Here is a 10,837-nt window from a genome sequence, read left to right as displayed (position 1 = left end):
ACAAGAGGAATTCCTAAAGAGAATTGGTGTTCTACTAGGATTTCTACGGGTGCACGAATACAATTGAAGCAGGTATTACCAGTATCCTTCGTTTTCAAACCCAATGGTTTCAAATTTTGAATGTTAGTTACTTCTTTTAAGATAAGATTCAAGGTATTTTGAAGAGACTCAAATCGATTGTTTTCCAATTTAAACTTACACTTCCTTCGAACATGTCCTTTTGAATTACAGAAGTAGCAAAGATTTTGGGTTTTGATAGGATCAAAAGGAGTGTAAATGGCACGAGAAGTATCAGAAGTAATTTTCTTTCTTGGAAAGACAATTTTTTCTTGGTCAGAGAAACCTGACTGATCATATTTGGTCAAAGTGATTACACTTTGAACGGGGACTTCTGAAGGAGATTTTATTAGGTTATCTTGAGTACCATCGGCAATCACTTTCTCTATCTCTTTTATTTTCACAGAAGCCAAAGATAAAGCTAATTTTTCAGATTCACAAACGCAACATGGAATTGGAGTGTCCAGTAGACGTTGAACATCCAAGGTATTTTTTCTTAGTCGTGCCTCAAGTGAGATAATTTACATATCTACTTAAGTCTTTTATTCGAGAAGAATCATTTTCGTGTGGATCCTTTGTATTAACCTTACCAATAAGATTGTTGACTTTGTTTTTATCATGTTAACCTCGAAGCCTTAAATTTAAGTTGTTTAAGAAGCTCAACACTTTTCTTGGTTGTTTCTATTTCTACTTCTGAGTCATACTCATCAATAATATAGTAGGGATAATAATTATCAGCAATAGAATGTTTCATGGGAACATAAAGTTCATCTAATGCTAAGAGGAATGAGATTCTTTCTCATTGATAAAATCCATAAAAACAGTGCTTTCAATAACTTGTGATATGTTGTCAGGGATTGCACTTATGTCCATACCTTAGAGTTCCACAAACACAGACTTGTTATGTATAGGTTTTTGCCTTCTCTGATACCAATTGAAAAGGAGAGGGTACCAGGTACACCACCAACTTTTTTGTTTGGCAAATTGTATGGACAAAACCTAATACAATTGCAAGTAGACCAATTTAATGATCCTTGACAATATGCATATAGAGTTTATATGTCTATCTCTTCTTAATCAAAAAGTCTAGACAATGGATTCCATGAGTCTGATTGTTAAGAAGAGTATATGGACGATCTCAAAAATTAATATCCAAGATCAATCTAGTCGTACCCCAATATTCAAATCTGAATTCTGCCAAGTTCCAAACTTTTTATCTATCTTTCAAGATACGAATTCTACAAGAAACAAGTCTCACAGTTTATCTTAATTATATGGACATATCAACTACGATTAATATACTACTTATGTAAATACTATTATAATATAAACAATATAATGCGAAAAAGGAAAAACAAAAGACATCATAAGTTTTGCTAACGAGAAAACCACAACTGCACAAAAACCCATGGACCTCGTCCATATTTGAACACCAAACTGTATTAACATGCTACAGACACTAGTCTACTATTAGACTTCGGAATGAAATGTAGTTGAGACCGAATCCACCCTTCAAGCGATTCAGTTCACAATCCACTCATTACGTCTCTTGAACTTCGCAAGGATCTATGCAATTGATTCCCTTAACCGACGTCCTTTACATCCTAAGAGTTGCTTCTACCTAAGTGATGACTTTTGATGCCAACCCGCCTCTAACAGATAAGCCTATTTGATTTCCCTTTAGATCAAAGATCAAGGCTTGGAAATATGTTTATAATAGACAAAGCTAGGAACCTCACAAATTCGGAATACTTACACTCAGTTAGGTGAGAAGCTTGGATTCTTAACCACCTCTTAAGAACAATCGTGAACTGATCAATTAAAATCAGTTTTTAGATATCTATCTTGAGGAATCATAAAATCTGAGACGAATTTTTTTTTGTGATTTCTATTTATCTTTCCTAAAAAAGTTTACGAGAACTTCAATAACAGAAAAACAAGATCAGGATAGATGAACTATCAAGGTAAAGATAGTCGAAGCGTGGCTTCACGAATCCCCAAGTCGTAGACCTAATAATGTTTCTCAGAAGAAACCTAGGTCAATAGAGGACGACTCTAGCAATCGACTAGGACACAAAGTGTCGGGGATTGAGTTTTCCAGTATAATGAGTGTCTCTATTTATAGATGTTCAAGACTGAGGGTTGCTTAGATTCAAGCTAAGATAACTTGAGATTTAAGCAAACATTTTCTCGGATTAGATGAAACTCTAATTAGGGTTTCAAGTAAGCATGTAAGAAGTTTGTCTTGAAATCACATTGAAGAATATACATAGTGGTCCGGGTACGTGAACCGTGTAATATGATAGTTCTTGGAAAATATGCCTTTCGAACTTGTAAGCAATATCGTTTTCATAAAAACACGTAAGACTCTAATCAATATGCACACACAAGGTGTTTTAGTGATCGTAGATGTCTTAGAGGTGTTTATGAGAGTCATAGCGATGCTAAACATATTTAAAAATAAGTCTTTAAGCATCTGTTATATATTCACGTGGACAAAACGGTTCATGAACAATAAGCAGTTTAGGAATTCAGGGCGCTATGGTTCGTGAACTTAGATGTAAATAGTTTGCGATCTGGGTTCGACAACCGTTAGCCTTTTAATAATTTCAGATCACCATGGTTCAACAGCTGGGAGGAAGATTTACCAGCCATTTTGAATATGCTTATTAGATTACATAAGTTAACTAATCAAAAGGGGGGGTATTAGTACTACCAATAGATTGTTGCCTCAAACTCAGAACAGGGCGTGTCCTATTTTGATAGTATGACAACAATCTTTCTTTTGTTTTTCGTCTGGTTTCAGTAATGCAATACCTTATTCTCAGAAAAAGATCACCACGGTTCGTGAACCGGGTTGGTGAACTGTCCCATTCTGAACTTTAAGGTTTGCGAACTTGTGTATTTCAGAACTCATATATTCATGGTTTTCGAGATGGTTCGCCAACCTACCATGTGTCAAAATTACAGTAGTTCTTAATTTCTCTTTTGATATATGAAACCTCCCCATTTGCCATAAATATAAATATCATTGCTTGGACAATTTCCAAATGATCCAAGAGATTAGCTCTTGAACATTTTTTTTTCGAACTAAGTTTCTAAAGAACCAATGAACATCCATTGCGTGAATCATATTTCGAGATGTTTCACAATACAAGCTTGACTCGAAATTTCTTATTTGCAATTAATTTACTAGAAGTCATACGGTATAGTCTCAAATAGATAGAATGGTAAAGCTTGTGAGAGAGTTTCATTCTCTCAAAAGAAATGACTGAGTATCCATAGAACTCTTAGGTACTAAGATCAAATCACATCAAGATCAAAACCATTTTATAAAACTTATTTTTCTCCAACAAGACTCATATTAATACGACAGATATGTGTGATGATCCTTCTTGTGCTTCTAGTTATTCAGTTTGGATTTCTTATTCAGGGGCATGTATTTGTTCTTTGAGGTACCAACACTTTAGGTAACTCATTCAATACCTTTTTTTCCAAATTTTTAAGCATCCATACCACTACAACTTTTTAATACCTAATACCTTAAAATTTCCAATATCTTTCAACATGTTCAATACCTTTACATAACTGGTTTTGAGTTTTTCTTATAAACCAGAACCTGTCCTTGAAACTTTTTCAATAACCAGGTTATCATTTGTTGGTCGAACATATCTGATTCTAAAACCTTAAGAACCAGCATCTAAATACTTTTTCCAACAACCAATAACTTTACAGAACTAGTCCTAGAAACTTTCTTAAACCAAGATTCTCAGTATTTATTTGTTTACTTAGCTGGGATATCTACTACTTGTGATGATGTTGTTAGTTCATCTCTTGCTACTCGTTGAGTTTAGCTTTTTTTTCTATCAACCATCAGTCTCCGGGAATACTTTTACTTTTCACAATTGAATGTTTTTCCAGTATTATAACTACTTCTCAGAGGCTTTACTAGATCAACAAATAGATTAGCAGGGCACAATAACAATTGAATGAATATAAGATTTTGAGTTTCAGCCGTGACTTGTGTGTGTTCTAAGTTAAACTTGTTTCTACTCCACCTTGAGTTTTCAGTTGTTAGGAACTGTTGGTACTGCTGCTGATAGCTCTTGCGGTGCTGCTGTTTTCTTCTTCATCATCTGATGGTATTACTTCTTTACTTGGTGTGCTTTACTGTTTTGTTGTCACAGGTATGTTGTTGATGCTTCTGTTGTATCTGAACATTTGTTACATACTCTGAAAGCTTGAAAAAACTTTTTGTATGGACTAAAAACTCTTCAACTATTTCAAACTTGTTTGACTAAAGTCCAACGAGTATATTTTAGGCAAAACTAGCTGTCCCTCATTCACCATCACTACTCATCACATATTCACATACATGGTCAGTTTCAATAAATGACGGGAAGAATAATATTACATAATCCAAATCCAGAGTTCACAAATACAAAAAGTGAAACTCGTCGCGCTAAAATGATTAATTGTATATCTGCCAAGAACTTATAGTTAGGTCCGCAAAGTAGCCCTCAATCCGCACTAACCGCACCCGCTTCTGTTTTCTCCTTGAAGCCAAAGTTACCAAACAAATCCTGTCAAACCAGTATTAAGAGCAGCAAGTCAATGTCTGTGTGCGTGTGTGTGTGTGAGAGAGAAAGAGAGAGAGAGAGAGAGAGAGAGAGAGAGAGAGAGAGAGAGAGAGAGAGAGAGGGAGGGAGAAGGGGGTCGTACCATGGCATCGTTGACTGCATAGGCCACACAATAGTGTTCCTGAAAGACAGTTTTATCGACATTAATTTTGTTTGTTTATCAGAATATTTCTCTCTGAATTAGGACTAAAAATAAATTGAAAATGCGGACTTGCCTGCATCATGTGCCATTCTTCAAATTCATCAAACAATTCTAACCGCTCAATCCTGATCGACAAGAAATACAGCATATGTAACGTTGCAGTTAAAATGTCTTACTGTTATGCTGTTTATCAAATGAAGGGAGTAGAGGAAAAAACAGGTACAAAAAAGATATGCAAGAAGAGATTTTAAAGTTCACTAAAACAAACTGGAAATAAAAAGGGCTCTGTTCACCTGCGCCTCTCTTTCTGGTCTATGAACTTGCTGTAAACATTCTGCATGTCCCAAGCAACAGCCCTCTGAAAATACAAAGTGAAAAGGCGGAATGCACTTCAGAAACATTAGCACGGACAGTTTCACTAGTTAGCATACATGAACTCAAACCATCAAAAAGTTTCAACAGAGTTGGACCTTTGATTCGGCTAGGGCAAGATACCATTACCATTTGAAGGAGAAACTCACATCAACCAATACGATAATAAAGATGATAGGCGATTGTCGAGGAAAAGTACCAAACAAGATATATACCTGCCAACCCCGGTCAAGAAAGAGTCTTTCTTTTGATTGCAAAGTTGGTGTAGCATCTATTCCCAAGAGGGCACATCCTCTACTCTGCAAATGATATTAAGATTTTGTAAGGAAACTTGGTGCAGTCTCTCACTGGCTTATAAAGAAGAATGCTAAAACCAAAATCCAATGTGAACAGCTTTTTCTTTCTTTTGGAAGGGAAAGGATTATGATTTATTGATAGAAAGAGAAAGGAGCAAGCTCCTTCACATCCAATTATAGATTCCCAGTTCAAGACAGTGACGTTCACCGCAAGATACCTGATGTGTCACTCTGAGAACACCAGAGAACAACTCAACTCTCAGGGTCATCTATTCTAGCCTCTGTGAACTAGAAAAGATCCCACCACTAATGATAAAATTTGCTAAACCTACAATTGCAGCTTACATACTATCTTACAAGGCTCTATGACTGGGAATCATTTTGAACAGACTAACCCAAACAAAAATGAGCCTGGAATCGTCTCTCTGAGGCACCTATAGCTCCCTGTTAGGAAACAAAAAACTTAGAAAAATCTGTACGAACAATTTTCATCCATGTCTAGTTCTGAACAACAATACTTTTCCATAATGCCATAGGATCAAAATCACTTAAGAAGAAGGCCATTATGATGCAAGGGCCGTTAAAATTGATTAAGGGTCGTGACTCTCCGAATTTAGGGATAAGCATTCAAGTATGAAAGTCATCAAAATTTTGTTGCAAGTCACACTCGTCCTGACCAAGCAATCAACATAACAAATATCAATAACACAGACTGGCAACACATAGGGGGCCACTAAGAAAAGGCACATGCCATTTAGCATGATCTTCAGTTACACCTACTTTAGCTTCCAAGTTCCAACCAACCTCACATGAATAAACTTCACTTTTTGTATATGATAAGCAGGAGAAAAGCTTCGATATCAACTCAGACAAATCTAAAAATCTAAATAAGAAATCTTGATACCTCTAAGTTTCTGATCATTTGCTGCCCAAAAGCATCATCCGGAAGAATCTGTTATGCATAAATATACAGATCTTATCAAATGACATTGACACGCAAAACTCAGTAAATTACACAACATTTAAGATGATCATTCCAACACCGGAAAAGGAGACTGAACCTGCTCATATAAGAAGAATATTGAAGTTGAAAATGTTTTTGAAGCCCAGCCGACAATGGAACGGCTTGACTCTGGATCCAAGTATATCAGAACACACTCTGCAATTATAAATGTCGGCAGGCTGATGACAACATCAAAATAGTGTAGTTAAATCATTCCCTCATCAGATCACTCTAATCTAATAAACCATAGTTTAGTTATGTTAAAGGACAACCATAAAGTGATGGTTATATAAATAGCAATAAAATATGTGTAATGATTAAAGAAATATATAATAACAGATGAAAAAAATGAAAAAGATCTGAAGGGTCCCGAAATATATTAAGAAAAGGAAGAAGTTGAAGTGTAAGCATAAAGCAATTTTATACGAACTCAGAAGATTGAAGAATGCAATACAGATTGAGGAATGTAAGTGTTGGTTAGACTCTCAATCGTTGCATACTGAGATGTGGAAATGTGAACGATTCAGTTTCTCTAAAATTTGATCATATAAAAGGAATGATATACAGCATAGTTCAGTTAACGATTGGCGGAAACAGACAATGTATCAGTCCAAAACGGACACACAAATAAGCTACATTACAAAGTCCTGAACGTGAGGGATTTGAACTTCATCAGTAGAAATGAGACCAAATTCATGCAATACCTGGGGTCCATCTTGGCGTAAGCTATCAGATCATCTAGCTTCCCTATATCACGCAAATCAACTGGAAGTAGCTTGTAATGGTCACCTAGTACTTCACCTTTTTCTGCATAGCCAAAACTTGTTAGCGAAGGAATTCGACGATTTAAATAGGCTAAAAAGTTGAAAACTAGTTCATACTTCTTTATCATTGAAAACGATTTTAGTGGTTGAACAGACAGTTTTCAACATATTCGAAAACTACAGTACTCAAAGTAGCACAGAATCAAATCAAATTTTACATTACATTAACTTGCAAAGATCTCAATGCAAATCTCATGTTTCAGATTAATATTTAAGTATAGAACAGAAACTTCCTTGTTAAACAGGACCTACCAGGTGAAATGGATGTTGTTTCTTCTAATTTATCCCTCAACTGGCTGGTGTTAATAAGAGCCGCCTTCTTGCTAGTCACCTAACATAAATAAATTAGATTTTATTCGAGTTTTTTTTTAAAGGATGGCTGGAATAATATTACTCGTTTAAATGAACATGAAAGGAACAGTACAAGTTTCTAGGTACATAGCAGAGAAGTCCCCACAGAAAGAAGAAAGAAGAAAACATTGACCACTTGGATGGAAATGCATATATAGGATTCTATAAGTTTTAGAGCATACTACAAGCTTTCACCAACTCAGAAACTTCAATTTCTGATGCCACAAAATAAGCTAGTGCATTGCCTGTAAAACCCATAGTGTAACTATGAACATTTCAAGTTTTACCTCCTTAAAATCCAGCTCCACGTACAAATGGGGTGCATTCCCTTCGTCCTGTGAAATGGAAATTGAATTATATAAAACGGAACCATAAAATCATAGGACATGTCTAACATTTAAAAGCCAACATAATACTATTTGCACAACAGTTAACATCAAAACTTGTTTCAAGGAACTGCAGAAACCTGCAATTGGAAGTAGGTTGTATCAAATCCAGCTCCAAGAGATAATATCTGTTTCTTTCCACAGCATCTGTCATCATTATTCTTTCCATAACTGAGAAACTCAAGGAGCATCTTTCTGAGAGCAGCCCAACGAGCATAGTATCCTGCAGACAACATTCATATACACACAACGAAGAAATGTCAGCGAGTTAAACTATGTGGTGAGAGCATGAAACACTAACTTTAACTTCCCAACATTTCCCATACCACGGTTTATTATTGGAGATCTCCTCACTGGCCTTCTTACAAACAAGTGTATGTAGTCATCTTTCATATATCCTTTCCGTATACACGATCTTTCCATTAAAAAATAACAAATAATCAGTATTGCCGAAAAAAGATTTGCGCCATTTTAAGGTTGGACAGGATGCTCAAAGTTGCACAAAGTTTTATAGCTTCTGATAAAAAAAAACCCGCATATCACGGGCAAGCACCTGGAATGATAATCGGTCTAACACTAATCAAAATTTAATGCAGGATGGCACAACTAAATATCGAGCTTCTTTTCAGAAAGTGACACCAAGGCAGAAATAGAATGGTTGACACACTTACAGGCATAGAATATTTAACTCAAGTCTCAAATCGATTAAACTGTGGACACTATAACTCGTTATCAGGCGGACGTCAGTTCCATGGGGTCTTAACAGATAATGGGATCTCACCGCTAGCTCCAACATAGACAATTAATAAATTAAAATTACCAGAGCCACCTATATAAACCATATAAAATTAGAATCAGAATTTCTGGATAAAACTATGGGCGCCTTGAATTCATTCAAAAACCAAATCCTCTTCCAACTGAATATGTTTGTATCATATACTTCCTTTTAGATATTCTCTTTATAGATGTTTGCATCACATAGAAATTCATTACCCAAGTGCAATGAGATTGTTGAAACTAGTCCTCATGTAATTCTCAATTTCACCATAATCAAAACTGTTTAGTTTGCTTCAACTCTTGCAGTACTAAAGACATGATTTTAAAACATACATCTTCTTGTAACGCTCTTACTGTAATGTGGCATTTGCGGAAGAAAATGTATTAAATTTTCTGAGCGAAACTACCCAGCCCCAAAAACATTACCACTTACGCAGTTATTTAAAACATTCACCCTTCGATTATTCGAAGTACATTACCCTTGTACTCTACCCAAATTCTTATTTACCCTTCTCTTGTAAACCCACACATTCTTACTTCACACACCAACAGGTCACTAGCACCTAATATCGTCAACTCCATACCCAACTGAATACAAGTATTCCCTTGATGATCCATAAATAAAAACCCCAATTTGATAGATTTCATTTCGAGTTACATAATATGCTGAAAAGACCAAGCAGTCCGGAAAAATAAAACTAATTATATCCGGCACTGAATCATCTCCTAATAAGTATTGCAGGGGTGTAAAACAAAAACGAAACTTAAAGCAAATTCTGAACAAGAAATTAACAAATTTTGGAGTCAAATTTTGGTTTAATATGACAAAAGAAAACAACCCCAAACTCAAAAGTTAGATTTTTCAGAGATTCGAATGAGAGGGAGCTCTTACAGTTTGCTGGCGGAAGCATCATCGTTGGTGGCTTGAACTGCTGCAGTATTGCTTCCGGAATCTGATGCTGTCTTTGACATTTTCTTTCTGAAAATTGCTGCAGAGATAGGGAGGGAAATTTTAGGGGGAGAAGAGTTTTTTCTTAGGGCATGGGATGAGGAAGTCCGGAAAACGAACGAGAAGTTAATTTCAAAATTCTGACCTAGGGACGGATTCTCGTCAATAATTGAGTCAACGGTGGTCAAGCAAATAATACGATACAGTAATTTGGTCAACGCTGAACAATTTCTTGGAGGATCCATGGACACTCTTATATACTCACTATCATACATGATTTGTGCTATTTTCTCCACAAAACTCAACCGATACTGATTTAAATCTAATAGTTTGATGATATGTTCCTCTTATAACACTTTACTTTCCTACTAAAAATGAGCACAATTCGAGACGAATAAACCACCATCTACACCTTTAAAAACCAGTTGTTAACGGTTGAAATTAAAATCGGTAGATGGTGAGGTTTGGTATATTGCATTATGCTCAATTTTAGTAGGAATATAGAGACTTATAAGTGAAACGTACCATCAAAATTTTAGGTTTAAATTCAAAGTCGTTTGAGTCTGTGGAGAAAATGGCACAAATCATGTATAGAGTGTCCACAGATCCTTACTCATTAATAATTTACTACGCCTCATCATCTCAGGATAAAAATTTGTATAGTTTTCGAAAATTTTCGAATCCATAATTTCTTCTGTGTGATTTTGTCAACATTTTGGGAACGCAATATGTAAGGTGAGTGCTTCCGAAACGAATCAACATTTCCGAGAAGGATCACCGTGTGTAAAATCATGTAGACATTGTTGTCCCATTATTACATATCTAAGTATAATTAGTATGTCCTTTCTGAATCCCCAACTTTTTGTTCGGAATGATTTTCTTTGAAAATACAAATTTGCTTAATCAGAAACGTAGGAATTAACAACGCCTCGGAACAATTGTTTTTTTCCAAGGGTAATACACCTCTTGTGAGCTCTTTTTTTAATTGGAAAAAGTTGTTGTATTGAGGGCATGAGAATACAATCTAAAAACAACCAAAG

The 10,837-nt window shown here is 35.5% G+C and overlaps 1 protein-coding gene across 1 annotated transcript; it reads right to left on the bottom strand.

The window, feature by feature from the left end:
- Positions 1–4,346: 4,346 nt before the first annotated feature.
- LOC113298017 (leucine carboxyl methyltransferase 1 homolog) lies at positions 4,347–9,923 on the bottom strand. Its single transcript, XM_026546656.1, has 13 exons — positions 9,741–9,923; positions 8,398–8,486; positions 8,152–8,294; positions 7,973–8,020; positions 7,587–7,665; positions 7,215–7,317; positions 6,569–6,689; positions 6,412–6,459; positions 5,427–5,510; positions 5,133–5,197; positions 4,913–4,964; positions 4,780–4,818; positions 4,347–4,640 (listed from the first exon to the last, which is right to left on the bottom strand). The coding sequence occupies exons 1-13, from the start codon at positions 9,818–9,820 to the stop codon at positions 4,578–4,580; spliced, it is 1,014 nt and encodes a 337-aa protein (XP_026402441.1). The 5' UTR covers positions 9,821–9,923; the 3' UTR covers positions 4,347–4,577.
- Positions 9,924–10,837: the final 914 nt, after the last annotated feature.

This window comes from Papaver somniferum, chromosome 7, assembly GCF_003573695.1.
Source record: "Papaver somniferum cultivar HN1 chromosome 7, ASM357369v1, whole genome shotgun sequence".
NCBI lineage: Eukaryota > Viridiplantae > Streptophyta > Magnoliopsida > Ranunculales > Papaveraceae > Papaver > Papaver somniferum.
This window is presented reverse-complemented; position numbering and strand designations above follow the sequence as displayed.